This window comes from Panthera leo, chromosome B4, assembly GCF_018350215.1.
Source record: "Panthera leo isolate Ple1 chromosome B4, P.leo_Ple1_pat1.1, whole genome shotgun sequence".
NCBI classification, from domain to species: domain Eukaryota; kingdom Metazoa; phylum Chordata; class Mammalia; order Carnivora; family Felidae; genus Panthera; species Panthera leo.
Window position 1 is genome coordinate 72,221,797 of NC_056685.1, and position 23,439 is coordinate 72,245,235.

The 23,439-nt window shown below is 38.7% G+C and overlaps 1 protein-coding gene across 2 annotated transcripts in view; it reads left to right on the plus strand.

The window, feature by feature from the left end:
* ANO6 (anoctamin 6) overlaps positions 1 to 23,439 on the plus strand; it is a 199,499-nt gene that overhangs the window by 94,964 nt on the left and 81,096 nt on the right. For both annotated transcript variants that reach the window (XM_042946303.1, XM_042946305.1), the window contains one exon: positions 16,408 to 16,536. In XM_042946303.1, coding sequence (XP_042802237.1) covers positions 16,408 to 16,536 — 129 coding nt within the window. The remainder of the gene's footprint in view (positions 1 to 16,407; positions 16,537 to 23,439) is intronic.

Below are 23,439 nucleotides of genomic sequence, written 5' to 3' on the forward strand. Positions count from 1 at the left end.
TATCTTAAAAGTTGCTATAGAGGCCTTAACTAGGTTCAGTCATGTATATGGACCAGATGGTCTGAATTCCGCATCACTATCTCAAGGTTGTGTCCTTGGGGCAGCTTCTGGGAGCAGTGAAGGCAAGTGGAATGTACTTTCCAAGGATGGTGGGTGGGAGGGGGGAGCTGAGGCGGGGGGGGGGGGGGGGGGGGGGCGGGGGGGGTTGGTGAGGAGCTTCTGATTGTTGGAGTCCAGCTCCTGGGTCAATCAGCGGTCATGTCCTCTCAGTGACCTACCCTAACATGTGATTAGTGATACAGAGGAACTGAATTTGAATTTTTTAAGGTTTATTTATTTATTTTAAGAGAGAGAGAGAGAGCGTGTATGTATGCATGCAAGCGGGGGAGGGGCAGAGAGAGAGAGGGAGAGAGCAAGAATCTCATGAACTCACACACCATGAGATCATGACCTGAGCCAGAATCAAGAGTCTGACACTTAAGCGACTGAGCCACCCAGGCTCCCCACAGAGGAGTTTTTAATTAATTTAAGTAGCTCTGTGTGGCTAGTAGTTACTGTTGGACAGTGCAGCTGTACAGAGGTCAGTCTGGCAGGGGGTATACAGGATGCACTGGAAGGAGAGAAAGAAGGCAAGCAGTCCAGTTAGTAGACTAGTCGTACCGTCCCAGGCAGGGCGGGCAGTGCAGGAAGAGGGGAAAGAAGGGAGAGAGATGGGAAATGGAGGAGAAGGGAACCAACGCTGATCTTAGGGTTGGCCACTTCTATACCTTCTTGCTTTCCCCTTGTCCACCTAAACCCTTCCTGTCAGGCAGATGTCCGCAGCTCCTCTTTTCTCGCCGGCTGTCCTCACACGGGCTTCCCTAGCTTCAGTTACCGCAGACCTCTGTGTTAACAGCTCCCAAGATTCTACTCACAGTCTTAGCTCTTTCCTCTCAGCCTCAGGCCCCTGATATCTCCGCTTGGAAATCTCACAGACTCTTATTGGTCTCCCCTCCTACCCATACTGCTTTTTCAGTTTTGTGCATTTTGGTACATGCACAAAATATAATCACCATCCTCTCAGCTGCTCAAGCCAGAAACCTCAGACTCCTCCTCCTGATATTGTTCCCGATCTGCTGTTTCTTTAAATTTATTATTTATGTATGTATGTATGTATGTATGTATGTATGTATGTATTTATTTATTTAGAGCATGAGTGGGAGAGGGGCTGAGACAGAGAATCCCAAGCAGGTTCTGTGTGGTCAGCGCCAGCGCCCGACTTGGGGCTTGAACCCACAAAACCACGCTATCATGACCTAAGCCGAGGTCAGGAGTGGGACGCTTAACCGACTGAGCCACCCAGGTGCCCCTAACCTGCTATTTCTAAGTGTAAGTTACAGCTTGTCTGTCTCTGTGTCTTCACTTCTGTTGCTCCCCCCTCAGACAAGGTCACTACCTGTCTTCCCTGGACTCTCACAGTCCCGTCGCCACTTTTGCCACCCGCGTCTCTATTCTCTAACCACTTCCTTGAAAAGCAGAAATCAGATACTTTCTTCTGTGATGCGTAACATAATTTCCCCCCTGTTGCTTTATCTGTAATATTACAAAATATCACAGGATAAAGGGTTAATTAATTTCAGTTGATTTATTTAATAATATTTATCCATTTAGTATTTCTATAACCCTATTAAGCAGGTACTATTGGGAAATATCACTGAAATATCCCTTGGGGCATATATTCTAGTGAGAGAAACAGACATTAATCAAATAATTACACGAATAACTACACAATTAAAATTGTGAGATGTGACATTTAAGGAGGAATATAAGGTGCTCTGAGGGTATATGAGGAGGAGAGCTAAGCTAGCCAGGGAGCTCAAGGAAGGGCTCCATAAGGAGGAGTTGGCTAAGGAAAGGGAGAGATTCTAGGGAGTGGGGGCCACATGTGTAAAGAGAGAAGGGAAGTACTTTATTTCAATGGAATACAATGTAATGATTAAAAACTTTAATGGAATAAAGAACCTGACAACTGCATTGGGATGGAATGTGGTCTTAAATTTTTCAAGCCTTCTGGAGCAGCTTTTGGAAACCAACCAAACTTGTATAACATGGTTCTGTTAAACACTTTGACTTGAATGTGATCTCAAGTCAATATAGCAAGTATCTATCTGTTGGCTTACTTTCCTGGGGGCTATAAGTTAAAAAGAAAAAGCAGGATTTTTTTTTCTCTTTATTGTTATAATCCAATAAAAATGATAATATGCATACATAAAAATAGATGACGTACTCTATAGGTATTGTATCATACTATTATTATAATTTATATAATGGAAAATTAAGAGCCAGAATGAATGGTGTGAAATGGTGGTTCTAAAGGTTTTATATTCTTTCACTTTATACTCTTAAAGTATGGACCCCAAAGAGCTTTTCATGTGGGTATATTGATATTTACTATAGTAGAACTTAAAACTGAAAAAAATTAAATGTATTAATTTACTTAAAACTAATAAACTCAATATATATAAACATAAAACATTTTAATAGAAAATAACTTTTTTTTTAAAACAACATAGTAAGAAGAGCATTACACATGTATTTTACACATCTCTTTAAGAGAAGGCAGCTGGATTCTTAATATCTGTTTCTGTAGTTAAAAGTTCCAGTGTGTTGTTTTGGTTGAAGTATGTGAAGTAGACCCAGCCTTACACAGATAGGTGGTCAGAAAAGAGAGTTGTTTATAGTCTTTTCAGGTAATTCTAGATATTCTTTGATACCACATTGAAACTTGACAGGTAAGTAGCATCTTAAAGGTTCGTTGTAATATGAAATGTGAAACCATATCAACAAATTTTTGTATATTAAAAACCTGTCTTGCATTTTGAATGGATCTTTACCCAAGCCTAATTTTTATCACTATTCACAGGGCAGTTGAAAACATTGGTTCACTGAGTTAAGTAGCTCTTACAAATGTTGACCCATTTTGTTATACAAGGTGAAAAAAATGACGTTTGTTAACACAGCCCCAGTCTCACCCAGTGAAGCTAAGGAATATTGGGAAGCTGTGAAGTGCACAGTGGTGAATACAAGTTGTCCTAAATTCTAATACTTGTTTGAAAACTTGAATTTTATCATAAGCAATAAATATTGTCAGTTGTTTTTCCTGAAATGACAGTTTCACTTTGTTCATTTTCTGCAAAATATCTACCAAATATCCAAGTCTATACAACTGAATTTTGTTAGTTATCTGTCAAGTAAAGTGGTATCTGTGAAAAAAAATTGGCAACTGAAAAATTATATAAGCACTTTTCCTCAAGACAGCCATCATACTACAGTGTGCATGAGAAGTGCTTTATGGGTACTTCCATTTCTTCACACAGAATATTGAAAAGCCCGGTACTCAAGGGTCAGGATTTAATAATGTTAGTCATTGTTACAGCTTCATCAAGAACATTCTTAAGTGAAGTGACTCTACTGTATGCAGTGGTAAAGAATACAATGACAAGTAAGTCAGTTTGGTGCCACTGCTGAGTTTGCTAAGATGCTGGGAATTTTACCCGCCATTGTTTTTGCACCATCATTGCAGGTGTTAACACAGTGAGGAAAATAGATAACATCTTAGTATTATAAAAATGGTTGTGACCCTATGGGCCCCCTGAAAAAGTCTCAGGAATTCCCAGAGGTCCTCAGAACACACATGCGTTGGCATAGACAGTAGTGTAAGAAAGAAAGAAACAGAAACCCATTGTTAGGAAGGCTTCATGAGCGAACGGACTTAGACCTTAAAGCAGAATTAAGATTTTGATAGGTGGGAAAGAGAAGGGAAAGGGATTTTAGGAAGGGAAATCATGTGAGTAAAGGAGTAGAGGCAGGAAGCAGCATGATGTGGCCAAAACACTGATGAGAAAGGATGTTTGGGTTGGAGGGTTAGGAATGGAGAGTGAGTGATTATTTATAAAATATGGGATATGATGATACTACGGGGGAATCTTGAATACCTATCAGAAAAGTTTGCGTTTTTTCCAGAAGTCACAGGGAGTAATTGAAGGTTTTTGAATCCTGTGACATGAACATGTTGGTTTAGGACCATCCATACGGCGAAAGTGTATAAGGTAAATTTGACAATCAGGACAACTGGATGCAAGGAGACTGATTGGAATATTAACTTAGTTTGTGAGCGTCAAGAATGCAGACTAGAGAGGGGTGCCTGGGTGGCTCAGTTGGGTAAGGGTCCAACTTAAGCTCAGGTCATGATCTCCCAGTTTGTGGGTTCGAGCCCCGCATCAGGTTTTGTGCTGACAGCTCAGAGCCTGGAGCCTGTTTTGGATTCTGTGTCTCCCTCTTTCTCTGCCCCTCCCCCGCTCACGCTCTGTCTCTCTCTGTAAAAACATTGGGGGAAAAAAAAATACAGGCTGGAGAGATGGCAGTAGATGGACCAGAGTGAAATGTAGACCAATTGCTTCAAAAGTAGAAGTGATATGAGAACTAAAGAAGAAAAAGTCAAAGGTTACTTGCATATTATATTTTATAACCCCATTTCCTTGCCAAGGACATTGTTAGGGAAATGAACAAAACTGGGTGTTTCTATATAAGGTCTCACTTGAGACTTTTTCCTCTCCCCAAAATCAGAATGCTTCCCTTTTTTCTGATATCAAGAACTGGATCATTGAACACATTTCCTTTTTGACCTGGAGCCAGGAGGCTTTGTGCCAAATATCATATTAAAATCATAACAATTACACTTGTCCCAGTGGTTAGTACATTTCTTACTTCTTCTTTCTCTGGCCTGATTCTCTTCTCTCTTTCTTTATAATTCATTAATCTTACTATTTTCATTCTATTTAATGCCAGATATCAGAAGACCTTTTTTGAAAGAGGTTGACAGTGGGAGAGTCTTTTAGGGTTCCTAATACCAATTCCAATGTGAAGGGTTATTCCCCAATGCCCAAACACTAAGTGATTCTTGCACACCAGTTGGGTATCAGAGAATTCAAGTCAATTCTGACACTGTCTACCAGGAGATAGCATCAGATTGCACAGGTTAAGGACTCAGTCCTACAAAATTGCTTTCCACATCCCACTTCAGACTCCAGTGGCAAACCTCAGGCTGTTACCGGTGCTTCTGACCAACTGGCTACAGATTGGGGCTTCCAACAACCTCCTTTTTAGGTTCAACTAATTTGCTGGAGCAGCTCACACAACTCAGGGAAACATTTACTTATATTTACCGGTTTATTAAAGGACATGAATCAACAACCAGATGAGGCAATACATAGGGCAAGGTAGGGGGAAAGAGCATGGAGCTCCTGTGTCTTCTCTGGGTATGCGACCCTCCTCTCATCCCCATATGTTCACTGACCTAGAAGCTCTCCAAACCCAGTTCTTTTGGTTTTTGTGGAGACCTCATTGCATGCCCATGATTGACTAAGTCTTTGGCCATCGGCCAATTCAAACTCCAGCCTGTCCCCCATCCTTGGAGGTGATGGGGGGGCCTGAAAATTCCAATTCTCTAATCACATGGCAGCCAGTCCCCCACCCTTGGGTGGGGTCCAAAAGTCACCTTCATTAATAGGATACCCATTTCGCCTTTATGCCTGTGAAGCATTTTCAGGAACCGTGGATGATTCTTAAATCATTATATCACAGGGAGAAGAATATAATGTAATGATAATCTATTAATCCTTCACATATTTTGTTCATTGATAGGATAGGACTCTACATCAGTCACATTTTACTGAGAACCTTAAGAAAGCTAAAAAGACTCTGACATTGAAAACCAAAGTACCAAGGTTAAATTTCAAATTAAATAAATTCAGTTATTCTGGTTTCCCAATTCAAAGCAGATGAGAAGCAACAAGTAAAAGGGTAGTGAAATACCTACTAAAAATAGGTAAAATGAGAGTGTTTCAGTCAGTTAAGCCTCTGACTTCGGCTCAGGTCATCATCTCACGGGTTTGTGAGTTCAAGCCCTGTGTCAGGCTCTGTGCCTGGAGCTTGCTTCCCATTCTATGTCTACCTCTCACTCTGCCCCTCCCCTACTCTTGCTCTGTCTCTCTCTCACTCTTTCTCTCAAAAATTACAATTAAAATTAAAAAAAAAAAATAGGTAAAGTGATATCAAACGAAATGACTATTCATAACCAGAGTAATGTCAGAAAAAGCAAGATGTGGGTGCAAATTCCTCAGGATTATAGATTATGTGAATGCACGCAACACAGCTAGTAATTAATAAAGAACTGTCACATGTTAGAGAAAACTAACAGCTCACATTTTTTGTGCGTTCCAGGCTCTCTGCTATTGCTTTTCATGTATCGTTGTACTTAATCTTCACAATAACCATGCATTTCTATGATTTTCTCCTCTTCACAGATGAATACTTTTAAAGAAATAAAATATATACACAAAGGTACACTGCTTTGTATGTGGCAGAGTTGTGTTTTGAAATGGGCTCAGCTGGATAACAAAGCCTATGTTCTTTATTCTTATTGGGGGGCTTCCTTCACGTTTACCTCAGTAATAATAATAGCTAAGTTATGTTCAATATCCTTTTAAAAGATCTCAAAAAATACTGTGTACTGTGTTTGAGAAAATTTAGAGCACAAAAAGGCTAAAGTAGCATTTTTTTAATTGGTATAATGTTTATTTAAAAATACATTTCCTGAGAGAACTTTATTTCTTGAAAATTCCCAACAATGGGCTGGAAGAAGTTTTGTAAAGTGTTATTTATTATCTACAGTCAGTTTCAAACTTTTGTGCCATTGTTTTATTATTTTTAAAATGTTTTTAACGTTTTTATTCATTTTTGAGAGACAGAGACGGAGTGCTAGCAGGGGAGGGGCAGAGAGAGAGGGAGACAGAATCTGAAGCAAGCTCCAGGCTCTGAGCTGTCAGTAGAGAGCCTGACACAGGGCTTGAACCCATGAATGGTGGGATTATGACCTGAGCCGAAGTTAGATGCTTAACCGATTGAGCCACTCAGGTGCCCCATTTGTGCCATTGTTTTGAATGAGTCCTGTGGTTTTTTAAATTTTGTTTTGGAAACCTCTGTGTATTCTCATTTTCATACCACAAAGAACAGCCATTCTTGTAAACTACTAGTGAGTTAAAGGAAAAAAAAGTTCTATCTCTATAAAACAACCAGCTGATAGGCAATGTCACAATTCTTTGCTTTGCTGGGCACTAGATGCTCTGATTTCTTTTTCTTTCTCTCGCTTTGAATGAGTTTGTAAACATCAGTTGTCAGAGAAGTAGTCTGAGAAGATTATGGACATGGGACATAACAGTCCATGGGGGGATAACTGTTGATGACAGGACTCTAGTGGTGCAAACACAGAGCAACTGAAAAGCTAAAAATAACCTGGGGCAATTCTTAGACTAGAAATGGAAACATCCTGTGAAAGATGAAGAGCCTCTGGGAGTGACGGATTATAACTTTAAGGGAGTCTGCAAAAGAAGAATTATACATGATCCTAGTAAAGAGTGTGATTCATTGCCTCAGTTACACCCTCGGTGATACCTTTGTTAGCTTCCTCAGCTTGACAGTCTGAATGGCCAATTTGAATCTCCATTTTCTTTTCATTCTCAGATTATAATCACCCGCTAGGGGATAAGGTTTTCATTCACAAGCATGCATATTCAGGGACCAGTCACCCTGGTCACATGTGACTCAGGTGACTAAGAAAGGTGAGTAGTTCATAGCTATGGATATGGTAACTACCAGTAAATATTTTTTCATCATAACTGGGTAGTTTTCCAAGTACTGAAAGTACTTACATGTGTGAAAGCCAGTTGAAGTGTGTGGTTGACTAAGCGGAATAGGAGGGAAGGTGGAAGGAAACCTGTGATTATGAAGTCACGTGAAAACTATTTTACCTTGAGACTAATGATCTGAACATTGTAGATGGAATATTGTGAAACTCCACTAAATCATGAGGGATCTGGTTGTAGCAGTATTATTTTGGTTCTGATTCCAGAATAGAAGATTGGGAGTTATTTCTTAAACATCCAAAAAGTGTAATTTAGGACAGCCATCCTGCCTAGGTGGGAAAACCTATACAACATTTTTCCTCAAGAGGTAGTACAAACTGAAGATGCTAACAGATTCAAAACATATTTAAGAATGTTAAATACATAATGTGGTATTAAAGCAAAAGCAGGACACTTTGGGGATGTTGAAACCTTAAGAGGTTAGCCTCTAGGAGGATAATCATTCCCTTTCAGAAATATCCTCATACATCACTTGTCTTGTTTTATCATGTCTATCACTTTATCTAAGACTTTATTGGGAATATTTTGCAGCTTAATCTCTCTCACAGTTCACCACTGTTACCATTATCAGATGAGAACTGTGCAAACAGGTGATGGCTTCTTCTAGAAAAGGAAGAATATGAAAATAACCACTATAGGCATTTTCACACTGTTTTTTTTTTTCTTTTGTGACTTTTCTTATTCTTCTTTTCTGCAGATCACCTTTAAAGAAGGCTAAACAGGGGTTTTAAAATGGTGGGAAAACAGGAGAGCAAAAACCAACCAACCAACCATCCGTGTAGTCTTGTTAATAAAAATCCCAATCTCCTGTCTCACATTTGACTGTGGGATTGAGGAAAAGGTTCAGGCAGAGTCCCTCCCCTAGGAGGACGCTGCTAACTGAGCATCTTCCTGCAATCTTCCTGAAACCCTAGTTACTTAACTCCTTTTAAGGAAGTCTTATTTTAAAGGTCATTAAAAGTTCTATTTTCATATTTCGTCAGACTTGCTTCAGAAATTTTAAGAATATTTAAAGCCATATGAGAACTTTATTTAATCAAACTACTGTTTCCATGGCATGGCCTGCAGGGAAGTACTTAACAATAATTATGCTTAAGGTATTACGGCCTTTATACTCATCCAGCACCTTAAATGTGATGTTCTAATAATAGAACTCCAGAGTTTAACACAAGCAAAAGGAAACAAAAGCAAAATGCATGTACCAAATGAAGAGGCTGCCGGCATGTGAACATTCCCTTAACCAAAAAAATAAAATAAAATAAAAAGGAGCAGCAGCATCTTTAGGCACAATCTAATGATATTTATAAGTGAACCATATCCCTGTGGACAAATTATGGAAACTAGTAAGCTCAGCTATTTGGGAACTGGTTATAGCCATGCAAGACTGTTTTTTAGGAATTTGTACATCAATTTTTGACTTTCAACAAAAATCACTTATAAACTAAATAAGTATTAAGCTCTAAAAAAGTTTTGAGTAAAGATATATAACTGATATGTGGTAGTTACAAAGGTGGCATGGAAGCTGTAAGGGAAAGTATGTCAACCTGGGGCAGTGATCTCTAAAATTTGTATCAGCACATTCCAATTCCATGTCTGAATTTCAGACATGTCAACGTTGTTGAACCCAGGACTGATTGACAGTACCCTAAAATATTTGTCCCTTTTCCTTTTTGGGATTTAGTTGGTAATTTTATGGACCCCTTTTATATCGCCATTCATCAACTCACCCCATTTGCCTGCATGGTTTTTAGGATCTCATCAGTAAAACCCAAGAGAATCTACTGAATAGAGATTAAATAATGAGATAGTTCATTTAGGTCAAGAATGGTAATTGGCATTTCACAAAAGCAGTAATTCATTTGGGCAGTACCCATAAAAATGTTGGTGCTCCCTAATTAAAAAGTACAAATGAAAAAAAATATTTTGACTCTCAAGGAGACAGTGAAACTAACAGAAATCTGGTAAGGGTGGGAAAGGAGACTTTCATGTGCTCTGCTGGTGGAAGTGTTCATTTATTATAAATATCACGGATGAAAATTTGGCACTGTATACATCAAAAGCTCTTGAAAAAGCCGTGCCGCTTAAAATCTGCTTCTAGAACTTAGCCTAAGGAAATAGTAATTGAACATGTGCACAGATACATATGTACAAGGATGCTCATTGCAGCGGTGTTTATAAAAGCAGCAAATTGGAAACAATTTATGTGTTCATCAGTGGAGGAAATGTTTATATTGTAGTGATTAAGCATGACTCAGAGCTTTAATATCAAGCTAGAAAAATGTGATAGATGTTTATAAAACAGTATGTAGGGTATGGTACCATTTTGGGGAGTGTGTATGTGAGAGAGAGGGAAAACCTGAAAGGATGCAAAATATTAAGCTCAGCTCTACGAGGTTGGATTACGTATGACTTCTGTTTTTTTTCCTTTTTTACTTTGCTGCATCTTCAGAATTTTTTAGCAGTTAGTATATATTACTTTTATTATCAGGGGGAAAAAAAGAGGTTATTTTTATTCTAAGAAAAAAAGTAAACTGAGCTCCTGCTACCTGCAATGCTCAGCAGAGAACTCAGGGTTGGAACAAGACCCGGCCACTAGTCTTCAGAAGCTAATAGTGTGGATAACAGAGTGGGGAAAGAGACTGTGATTTGTACAAATATTCTGGTTCACTCTTGAGTACACCTTGATCATTACAGAGTCACCATCAAGGGATGTTCATGGAACATCCTGACATGCTTGACTCTAAAACCAACCTAGAGTTCTCGCTTCTGGATACCCCCTCCTCCTTGAATGGGCCCTCTGTCCACTGCACTTCCCTCCCATCAACATTCCTGGATGCCTGAGTCCAGTCAAAAAACACACTTATTCATCCCCTGTAATACACCAGTTACTGAGCTGGTTTCCTCCTTGGCTCCCTTGTGTGTCCACATATGTCTCTTTATCTCTGTTAACAGGTTATTTCCTCTTCTTCAACCCTGCTCCCCACAATACTAGTCTTTCCACCTTCAGCATCAATCCTTCCATATGGACAGTGCTTGTCATTTTTCTTTCTACTTTGCATTTTCTCACTATTACGTGTTCTTATGGGCTGAGGAGGAGCTCTCCTCAAAGGAACAAATTGGTCCTGGTCTCTTCGCTTTGTGCACAATTGTATAAAGTAAAAATGTCCCACGATTACTTATGCTTTGAATCTGCCTGCACTCTCCCACAGTTAGGGAAAACAGAGTATATCTCATTTATAACTGTATGGCCTGCAAATAAAGTTTCATTGTGCTCTGTGTTTTGTGAGATCTAAATATTTACACAAAGGCTTTTGCTTCAAAAGTTTGGTTTCCCTAGAACTTGCTACATGCATGGATTCAGAGTTTACTGAAAAATCAGAGATCCAATATTTTCACTTTAGTTCTCTGCCATGATTAAAGTTTGCTTTTTTTCCTGTTGTGTCCTTCTTGGATTTAGTTAATTAGTTTTGTTTTACTTAAGGAGGTGTTAAAGACTACAGAGAGCCACGTGTTTTTTTCCACGTTTACATATCAGTTGCTCTTTAATTGTGAGTGTTTTGATATTGTTTATTTTTCGTCATGTAATTCCTCAACTATTATCGTTAGATCTTAAGACTTTTTTGTATCCTGCTTTGTATAAAGGTTGACACCATTGCCCAAATGAGCTTGGACTACTCTCCAGTATCATAGTAAATGACAACCATATCAGATCAGGAGTAGACTATTTGAAAATTCTGGAGATACAATCAGAATATCACTTGCTGTCCAAGGCAAGTTTCAAACACCCTTACACATAAATAAGAGTTTGAGCAAAAATACCAATTACACTGCTTTTTATGCAGATCTTGGACAAATAACTTAAGTTCAGCATTTTAAGCTCTCGAAATTAGATGCCTCTATTGTGAAATGGAACTTCCAGTCTTGTGTTTTGCAGGGTTATTTGGGGACCTGATTTTGTGGACACTTGAGAAATATGAGATTGAACAAATGTTAAGCAGCAAGTTATGTTGTGGATTTACCAAGTGCTGATATCAGGGATTTCAGAAGGGTGCTAAGTGAGACAGGCTGCTCACCTAGAACTAACCTAAATGCCACAGAGCAGTGACACTCAGGAAACAGTGATGCCTGTTTCCTAGGTCCTCTTTTACCCTGGTCCTTCTTTCCCCACCTAGAAGAGAGACCTCATCATGTCACCCTTCATTTGCCTGAAGCATCTATTCAAGGAAAGGTCTAATGCCTCATTTCATTCAGAGATTACTTATGAGAAATTTTCCTGCTAAGTAATTAATTACCATCTTTGGATCTGTCTTTGTGTCCACTAGGACATTCTTTCTCAATCGCTTGTCCTATACCATGGAGGCCTGAACCAGACTCCAGGTACAGGACCAGCACCCACTCGTACTTCTTAGCCAAGAGCAAAAAATTTTCATGTTCTTAAATTCACGACTGTAGCTTAAAAGCACTGGGCACAGTATTTTGTTGCTTGCATTTTTTATCATGATTTGGTTAAGGAGGATCCTGCCCTGCGGGGCTCTTTTGTTGAAGGAGCCGCCCCATAAATAAAAGGAGGAAAGAAGCCAGCTGAGAGGAGGGAGGCCTGGAAAACATCGCTTGTATGAATCACACCTGACCTCCCTTCTTATTCCCTCTCCTGCTCTCCTCAGCCAAGCTGTTACTGCTCAGACCTGTATGTCTCCTCTGCATCCCAAGTATGAAATGTCAAAGGCAGCAGCCAAAGGCAGAGGTAGTCAGGTCACTATTTCACAGTGGTTGCCACCAGTTCTGGTGTACTGACAATGAACGTGGGTGGGGTTTTTTTTAACCTCTGTAGCCTTTAACTTTCAGTACAGCGTTAGGTCAAGTGGCTACCCAGGAGTAACTGAATGCTAGGTGGGTGAGATCTAACATCTTCGGAACCAGAGAGGGCATTGGGTATGAACAGGTAGAATATAGTATAGACTCCAAACTGTAATTGGATTTTTAGTTGATATTTTTCCAGAAAGACGTATTAACAGCTAGAGACTGTTTACTTCCTCGACATTTGAGACATTTGCCTAACACCCTAGTGGGGTCGTCCTAGTGGGGAAGTCAGTAACCATACAGAAGCCATGATCTCTAAAATAATTTTACCTGATAAATTTTCAACCTCTCTTCAAGTGTTTTTAAACTTAAGCTGCTGAACAGGAAAGATTGGCCTTCAGGGTATTTTTGTTTTTGTTTTTCCAAGTTTTTATTTAAATTCCAGTTAGTTAACACAGTATAATATTAGTTCCAGGTGTAGAATTTAGTGATTCATCACTTACTTACAATGTGTGGTGCTCATCACAACAAGCGCCCTCCTTATTACCATTCCCCCCACACACACACATCCCCTCCAGTAACCCTCAGTTTGTTCTCTTTAGTTAAGAGTCTATTTTCTGGCTTGCCTCTCTCTCTCTTTTTGTTTTCCCCTATGTTCGTCTGTTTTGTTTAAATTCCATGTATGAGTGAAATCATACGGTATTTCTCTGACTTATTTCACTTAGTATAGTACTCTCTAGCTCCATCCACGTCATTGCAAATGACAAGATTTCATTCTTTTTGATGGCTGAGTAATATTCCATTGTGTGTGTGTGTGTGTGTGTGTGTGTGTGTGTGTGTGTGTATCACATCTTCTTTATCCATTCATCATTTGATGGACATTTGGACTCTTTCCATAATTTGGCTCTTGTTGATAATGCTGCTGTAAACATCGGGGGGGCATGTATCCCTTCGAATCAGTATTTTTGTATCCTTTGGGTTAATACCTCCCTAGTAGTACAATTGCTGGATCCTAGGGTAGTTCTATTTTTAACAGTTTGAGGAACCTCTATACTGTTTTCCAGAGTGACTGCATCAGTTTGCATTCCCAACAACACTGAAAGAGGGTTCCCCTTTTTCTGCAGCCTCACCAGCACTTGTTGTTTCATGTGTTGTTAATTTTAGTCATTCTGATAGGCGTGAAGTGGTATGTCATTATAGTTTTGCTTTGTATGTCCCTGATGATAAGTCATGTTGAACATCTTTTCGTGTGTCTGTTAGCCATCTGTATGTCTTCTTTGGAAAAACGTCTGGTTTCAGAGTTTTTGTATTTCATCTCGATGCCATTTGACTTGGTAGAAAACAGTAAAGATAAGGTTTTGAGTAGGTACCAAGAAAGGCATAGAGGTCAGGACTTGAATACTTCATCACTGAATAATCAGTCATTTAAAGAAGTGTATCAGTATTTATCATGAGAGACTATTAAAATTTTACTTCATATAAAGCAAAACTGTAAGAAAGGAATTACTTTTTAGTTCTCTATTATTTCAGTGTCCTGATGGGTGAGTTAGGCCTGGAGTAGAATTATTACTGAAAAATCCATCTGTAAAAAAAAAAAAAAAAAAAAAAAAAAAGTTTTGTTTATAAGTCAGTCTTTTAAAATTCAGACCAGGCCAGATTTCTTTTTTGTTATGTATTCTTTCCAACCCTACACTGAGTTTCTCCCTTTCTCCCAGTTGCCTAGCAGAGCCTTCTGCCAAGCGATGGGAAACCTGGATTTCACAGCAGCACAAACCTGGTGCCCTTTTCCCTAGCATTGCATTCCAGTAAAACCATATCAGAGTTTGACCTAGTTATTTCACACAGACAGCTGTTGCCAGGTCATTGAGGCTTTCCTCCAAATAAAGGACCATGGTCTTCTGTCACACAGGAAAGACGTGCACGCAGACCAGACTATCCTGGAGCTGCCAGCCAGCCTGTGTGGCTGAGCAAGGGCCATGCAAGGGAGAGTGCCCAGAGCGTCGTGCAGATGTGGGTCTTATTCCAGATCTCCTCCTTCAGACCTTCGATGAGTCCTGCTGGATGCCACCGAAGGCAACAGAATGTGGGCTACAGAGAACAAGTGGCTTTTGTATACTTTTCAGACATCTGTAATGATGACCAGGTTTTCATGACTAAATTCCACCCCAGTTCACCTCCCCCTTTGTCACTGCAAGGAAATTTTTCATTTTTTCCCCCTTCTGTGTAAAAGTTTCCTCTAGCAACTGCCCTGATTGTCACCAATAGTAACATCCTCATTGAAAGGAAGAGAAATCGGGGCACCTGGGTGGCTCTGTCAATTAAGCGTCCGACTTCAGCTCAGGTCATGATCTCACGGCTTGTGGGTTTGAGCCTTGCATCATACTCTGTACTGACAGCTCAGAGCCTGGAGCCTGCTACGGAGTCTGTGTTTCCTTCTCTCTCTGCCCCTTCCACACTCATACTCTGTCTCTCTCCCTCAAGAATAAACATTTAAAAAATTAAAAAAAAAAAAAAAAGAGAAATGGAAGGAGCCTGAAGGACTTTGTGGCTGAATTGAAAAAGACAGGGCTTAGCATTTTTGTATAGCTTTAAATACTCTTCAAGTTTATGGGTGTTAATTTGTGATTGGAATCCTTGGTTAAACGGCACTGTGATGGGGGGTGTTCTGAGTTAGGCCAGCAGCATGCACTCCACAGGTGAAGGAACCTGCTAAATGGGATACGTTTTGAATACTAGCAAGAAACCTGCCCCCACTCCATGGTGGAAAAGACAGGAATGACAAGTATCAGGCTGTATACCCTCAGCAAAAGATCTGTCTTTTCAAAAGTGTGAAGTAAAGGAGGAAGGAGTGCTGGTAAAATTAGGTGATTTTTTTTATTAATTGATGGTAAATGCAGAGAAGAATTAATCGCATCTAATGATTAAGTGTTTCCACCAAAGGACTGCAAAATGCAATCTCCCCATGAGTTTTTAATGGAGAAAGAAGTTAAAAATTTTTAAATATTACCTATCAGTTAAAAAGTAGTCTGATTCTTAAACAACAGCAACAAAATTCACATGAGCATCCTGACAAGCTGTGTGAGAAACACAAACCCAAGTCTTTGCTTAGAGCAAATTAAAATAATTCTATCCAAATCCACATGGTAATAAAAGTTGTTCGACTCTAGTAGGTCCGAGTTCTGCCATTATTTCTTTGTTTTTAAGCCATAAAGCTTTTATGCTCTGAACTAAAGGCTTATTTATTTATCGTTGCTGCCAGGGTCATTTATTTGTTTTGTTTGGTAGGAGTGAAGGGGTATCTTCTGTGGATTCAGGAACATATACCAACAACCATTGTAGCTTTTGTGTTTATCAAAACACAAAATGTGTTTATGCATCATCTGGCATATGTTTAGGGTTATAAAGTGGTACCTTCCTAAAGTGGTGAGGTCCAGAGAGAAGCCATGAAAATATGGCTTAGGAAGGATGGGATTTTCATAAATAGTGCTTTGTCTTAGATTTTTCTTCTTGCTAAATGAACCTCCGTACTTCAGATAGGCACCTCTGGTTATTGTGTTTATTTGCAAACATTCTCCTTTGCTGTTCGAGGAGGGAATAATTCTGAGATGATTGTGTTTACATACATAATACTGATAGTTCCCCATGTGTTTGTAGAATAATCATAAACTGCTTAATTCAAGGACTTCTTTCACCCAGAACAAACTGTGCTCGCAAAGATCATGGTGACCGTGACCTCTTAGTTAAGTAACTAGCAGTGCATTTCTTTTTCTCAGTAAGCACGATGATGTATCTATTAAAGCTAGAAAATAAACACTTATAATTGACACTTTGAAAAAATTATATTAAAATTTGTTTTCCTACACAGGAAGAATTTAATGGAAAACCCGACTCCCTCTTTTTTAATGACGGTCAGCGAAGAATCGACTTTGTTCTAGTGTATGAAGATGAAAGTAGAAAAGAAACCAATAAAAAGGGTTCAAATGAAAAACAAAGGGTAAGTTTTTTGTGTGTGCTATTTTCCGTTTTATTTCTTATAATATCGTGAAATGAAAAAAAAAGTGCTATTTTTATGTAAGCAATAAAGTGAAACCGGTATTTGAAATATGATATACCAAACATACTTTCATATTTTCTCTGCTCATCATTCCCTCAAGGCATGTTAACGGATATATATATATTTTTTAATTTGAAGCAGAAACTTCCTCAGGCTCTTAACCTCAGTTGGTTTCACAGCCAAAGGCAGACTTTATTCCAAGGAATTGGATTTTCTATCTGTAGAAGAGATTTACATTAAAATCATACTTGGCTATTTGCAACTAGGTTGGGAAGGGACGCTGATGATTAGTGATGACAGCCAGTGTAGTAACCACTAGCCTTCAGTGTGCTCTCACTCATGGATGCTGGGTGCCTTTTGCATGCATTGTCTCACTTAATTTTTACATAACCTACGAGGTGCCTTCTGTTATCGTACCATTGTAGATGACCGAGTTGACCCTTAGGTTACAATGATTGCCCAAGGTCACCAACAAATAGTGGAGCCATGGTTCAAATTCTTGTCTTGAATTTAGAACCTGTGCTAGTCACCTCTTCCATTTTCTATCACTTCCTTTTTCTTCCTTTTCATCCGTTGCCATTCAAGCTGCTCCTCCTTCCCTTTCCTCTTCTTCAAGTTTTCTTAAGTAACAAGACTATTTTTATCTTGAGATATTAAACCATTTAGTAGCCTAGGCTTATAACATACCTGGATCTCCTTTACCTGAACCCAAACTGTATTAAGCTGAAACAGGACAAAAAGAAGAGAGCATACATAGGTCACTTTTCCCCACTTTGAAAACAACTCCCTCATTCTTTGTTTGTTTTTCTCACATCTATGGTATTCATATACAGAGCTTAAATTATTCTCTCTGGACTTTCTCTCTGAAATACATCATTCTTAAGTCTATTGATTTCTGCTCATTATTTCAAACCAGCTGATGAAACCTGCTTAAAACGAAGCAATCATGCCTGTTTTCGTGTGTTTATTTTGGAAGGGGTAAGTTTCGTGTTTTGCATTCACATGGTATCACAGAGTAAACGCAGGCACTGGAACTTAACATTCACATTCTAATTCTGCCACTCCAATTATTTGGAGTAATTCTAGCTGATATGATAAACTAGTTCTGAATTACAATGTCTTAACATAATAAAAGTTTACTTATTTCTCATGTCAAATCAGATGTAGCATCCCTGTTTGGCAATATGGGTTTAGGGGTACGGGTAAGGCTTGGTCCCTTGCAGTCATTCAGGGACCCAGGCTGACACAGAAGCTTTGCCATATTCAACAGGTAGTTTCTAAAATCATCCTAGGAATCAACATAAATAATAATTTAAGAGAGAGGATGGAGAGGATGTGCTTCGTTACCACTTTGGCCTGGAAATGACGTCAATTTTGCTACATTCTATTGGTCCGAACTCTGGAAAATGGAAAATGTATTTTCTGGCTGGACAGCCATTTCTCTGTAGGAACTCCACATTGTAGAAGTGGAACATGAATCTTTGGTGGGCAGCAGGCTAGTCTTGGCCATACCTATTAACTGGCTATATGACTTGAATGAATTTTCTGGTCAGTATCATACTCATTATCATTTTTGAGATGATATTATTTTTACATTTTGACATCTTTTAAAATCAGGGTATGTCTTACAAATGGCATATCATAATTTCATTGGCTGAATTTTTCTTATGGATATGTAAAATATTGGTTCATCACACACTAATGGCAACTTAGATTCAGGGAATGGGAATTCCAATACCTAGTCCATAGGCTTATGGTAAGGATTAAGTAAAATATTATGTAGAAATGTGATATAAATTGTTAGCACATATTAAATCATATTAGGTAATAGTAATTCCTATGCCCTTACTCTTATTTCCGGCTTTCTTAAAACAGTGTGCTAGCATGAAAAGGCATGACTCCTCTTTTGGTATTATATGATTTCATCACTAGAGGAATGTAGCTTAGAGTGTTTTATCATTTTCCTGTGGACACTAAGATATATTGTGTGCAGTCATAGTCACCGTCATCAAATATTCATTAAGCACCCCTATGCCAGTGGAACTGCACTAAGCACTATGTAAAGTAAGTTAAACAAATCTAATCCATTAAAGTGTAAAGGAAACAGTTCTGGTTTTAGACAAGAGCTTCACTGCCATGGTGAAGGGGCCCTAGAGCTGCTTACATTATTAATAAGTGCTGCATTTGCTTTACCCAGAAATAGGTCCCAGGGTAACTCTCATAAATCAGGAGAAAAAAAGTCATTAGTTTGGCAGTCTCTGAACTCATGGATAGATGTACCATGATGTTGGTTTTTCTAACCCGTGCTTTGAAGTGCTTTGAGACCGTGTTTGTACATATTCCTTAGACTCCACCAGAATTTAAAGCTCAGCTTTGGAATCACATTTTTATTAATCAGAAACACATTTGTGAGTTCTATCATACCCTCTGTCAGGCCTTATTCAGGATTTAGGACTCCACCAAGGAAAGGCAATTCCAAAATCCTGTTTTCTTTGAGAGAAAAAAAAAATTATGTGTAAATCATACTGATTTCCTAAAGCAACACCAAGGTTGACTTTGTCAGTGGCTGATCTAAAGAGTATTGTTAAATACTTTTCTAGAAATGGAGAAAGAAGTAATAGGGCCACAAAACATAGAGGAGTAAAAGGCTACATCTTCCCATGAACAGAAGAGAAAATATTTTTTCTAGCTAAATCTCCAAATAGCATGTCACTTTGTCCCTTTATATTAGTGAAAATACCTCAGGAACTTCACACCTTCCTTTAAAAAGTACAAATCAGGGCACCTTGGGTGGCTTAGTGGGTGAAGCGCCTGACTTTGGCTCAGGTCATGATCTCATGGTTTGTGAGTTCGAGCCCCATGTAGGGCTCTGCTCTGATAGCTCAGAGCCTGGATCCTGCTTCAGATTCTGTGTCTCTCTTTCTACCATCTCTTTCCTGCTTGCACTCTGTCTCTGTCTCTCTCTCTCAAAAATAAATAAACATTAAAAATATTTTTAAATAAGATAAAAAGTGTTAATCATTTAGATTAGGCATGGGGAATGATTATAAGTTGTTTCAATAATGCTTGCCCATTTAGCTTACACTATCCTGGGCACTGAGTCAGTTTGAATGGTTTTGGTTTTTGTTTTTTGTTTTTCTGCAAGAACTCAAAATGTCTTAAATGCTAAAGGAAATAATTTTCTCACTTAAGAAATAGCCCTCCATAAAAGCATCTGGGCACCTGGGCAGCTCAGTCAGTTAAGCATCTGAATCTTGATTTCAGCTCAGGTCATGATCTCACTGTCATGAAATCAAGGCCCAAGTCAGGCTTTAAGACAGAGCATGGAGCCCACTTAGGATTCTCTCTCTCCCTCTCCCGCTGCCCATTCCCCATGTGCATGTGTGTTCTCTCTCTTAAAAAAAAAAAAGTGTAGCCTAGAGGTAAAACCATTTCTGGGTTGGATAATTTATTGACTTAAAGAGGTCGTCAGGAATTGAACTCATAACATCCTTTGCCCTGCCAGCCTCATTATGTTTCTGTTCTTAAACTGACTTCACTTGGTTACAAGATGGCTCTTGTACTCAAGGCATCTGGAGGTGAGAAGAGGGAATGCCCTTTTTTAAGGGGGAAGAAAACTCCCTAGAAGGGCCCTAAGCAGACTTGCCTTCACAGTTCATGGTCTGTCACAGTCTGTTCCAAAACTTCTTGTTGGCAAGACAATGGAATTACTTCTTCCCATCATTACCACAGACACATGAAGATTAGCCTTTCATCTTTTAAATTGCCTGATCACCCAATACCTGGAAAACCATCAGGCTTTTCTTAGCAGTGAAGAAGGGGGAAGTGACTGACTGTTCAGTAGGTAGCCAGCAGCGTGTGGCATAGTACATGATTAGTGATATCTAAATATGTTCCATGTACATTATGAAGAGCAGAGATGTTCTAAATAAAACAAGTTTCTATATTTTTCTCCAACGCCTTCTGCTTAGTTTTGTTAGCAATGCTTCTTCCACTTCCTTTTGCTAGAACTGCGAACAAGTGGCAGAATCGATCTATTTTGAATTGTGTTTCATATGACCCTTGACCTCCCTTCCAACATATGAGTTTATGACCAAGTAAAGGTAGAATTCAGGGGATGGTAAAGAGGGTGGAGGGGTCTAGGTAGCATAAAGACCATATAAGCAATCCTGACTAAGTGTTTTATTCATTTAATTTTTTATCTGCACAAGCCATTCCTAAAAGTTAACAGAAAATTCATTTCCTTGAAGTTAGATGAGAATTTTTGTATGGAAATGTAAATTTGTATTTCATATCTGACTTTAAGAATTCTTTAGTATGCAGCAGAAGAATCTGGCCAGTGGACGCCATAGAATGTGAGGTTTTTGAGAAATGAGCAATCGAACTAAATTGTATCCAAACTTTCAAATAATGTGAGACAGCTAACTAATTGGTTCCAGATCCTGTGAGCTTTTTAAAACTGTTATCCATTGTTTTAGATGAGTTATCATGAGGCTGGAAATGTTTGCCTAGAAGCCGGAAGAGATCTCTTTGGACATGTTTCAAAGTTCATCAAAAAGTTCTACTACAGTGAACACATTATATCTCTCCATTTACTGAGGTTTTATACATTTTTTTAAGTTTTTTTTTTTTTAATGTTTATTTATTTTTGAGAGAGAGAGACAGAACATTAGCTGGAGAGAAGCAGAGAGAGAGAGTGGGAGACACAGAATCTGAAGCAGGCTCCAGGCTCTGAGCTGTCAGAGCCCGACGCGGAGCTCAAAGTCACAAACAGTGAGATCATGACCTGAGCTGAAGTCGGACGCTTAACCGACTGAGCCACCCAGGCACCCCTGAGGTCTTATATTTTTTAGTAAACTTTTATAACAGTGTCCATGAAGATCTTGTCCATTTTTATTTTTAATTTCAGGTGTACAATTTAGTGATTCAAGACTTAGATACCACACCTGGTGCTCATCACAATAATTATAATCCTTAATCCCCATCACCTATTTAACCCATCCCACTCTCCTCCCCTCTGGTAACCATCAGTTTGTTCTCTGTAGTTAAGAGTCTGTTTCTTGGTTTGTCTCTCTCTTTTTGCCCCTATGATCATTTGTCTTGTTTTTTAAGTTCCACATATGAATGAAATCGTATGGTATTTATCTTTCCCTGATCTTGTACATTTTTACTATTCTTTTTTTAAAAAAATGTAATGTTTATTTTTGCAGACAGAGGATGAGTGGGAGAGGGGCAGAGAGAGAGGGAGACCCAGAATCTGAAGCAGGCTCCAGGCTCTGAGCTGTCAGCACAAAGCCTGATGCGGGGCTCAAACCCACGAACCATGAGATCATGACCTGTGCTGAAGTCAGACGCTTAACCTACTGAACCACCCAGGCACTCCTTAACTATTTTTATTTTAAAATTTTGTTGTTATTGTCAGAAGCACTTTAAATTGTGGTTTGTGATTTATTGTGTATAAAGTCCATTGGTTTTCATAAGTTCTACCAAGAAAACTTGATAAACTCTCTTTAGTTCTAATAATTTGCAATGGATCTTTTAAGTGAAAAAGACCACATTATCTATGAATGATGAGAGTTTTGCTCTACCTTTGCCATCTTTATACTTCTTTCCTTTCCTTGGCTAGGTGCAATGGCTAAGACCTCTTGAATAAAACCAGGAACACATAGTAGTCACTATTATAGGGTTCCTGATTTTAATGGGAATGTTTCTAAAGTTTCCCCCATTAAATATCACAACTGCTATCAAATTTTGGCAGTTTTCCTTCAAAAAAGTTAAAGGAGTCGCCTTCTAGTCCTAGATTGCTAGGAGTTTTATAACTGGATTTTAAATTTTATCAAATGCTTTCTTTTGTATCTATTGAGGGATCACATGGCTTGACTCCTCATTAAGTCTTATGTGCATTAAATATATGGTCATTTGTGGCCAATAGATGATAACAGTATAAATAACTCAAAAATCATTTATTATTGACTTCAGCTCGCAATGTATGGTTTTCCCAGTCATTAGCTCCTTACTTAGGCTAATATTACATTAACATAGTTTATTTATAATTTGTTATAAAGTATTTGAGGTCACTTACAGAAATAATATCAAGAATGAAAAGTAATTAGATGAGAAACACAGAGTGACAAATGTAAAGTCCAAGAAAATAAAATGAAGCCAGGTGTCAGAGTAATAAAGTGACTTTTTAAGTAACCATAGGTCCTGTTCAGAAGTTAGTGTTGAGCTATAAATTTGCCTCTGAGTTTCCTAGTAGCCAAAGAAAATGGGAGATGTTATTAATAATATAGTCTAATGTCTTAACACAATAAAAATAAAACTGTCCAAAAGAAACATAATGTTTTGATAATCTCCCAGAAAGAAATTTATTCCATGGAGCCCCGTAAAAGGGAAGCCATGATTGACTAGACTTAACATTGGCCTAACTTCTCCAAATTGAAGAGCCAAAGGGATGGCAGAAGGGGATTATGAAGAATCAGAACAGTATAAAATAATTCCTGGAAATGACATGTTCACCGCAGATAGTCCATGAATTGGAAACCTGAGGCTCATCTTAGGATAGGTTAAGAAGAAATGATGGGTAACCATTGTTGGCTGGTTTTACCTTCCCAGATAACTTTTGGTAAGTGTCCTCTCTTCTATTGTAGGGAGCAAAATCAGGTTTGGCTTCAACTCATTAGCATTTTAGACTAAGGTAGGGAGCCCTTTATATTTTTATCTCCTTTCTTTACACCCTCCTTGCTTATACTAGGATTGCAGGTTAAAAGGAATAAAGTAAACTAGAATCAGCAGTTTCACATCACAGCTACAAAATGTGTCGCCTGGTATAAGCGTGTTTGG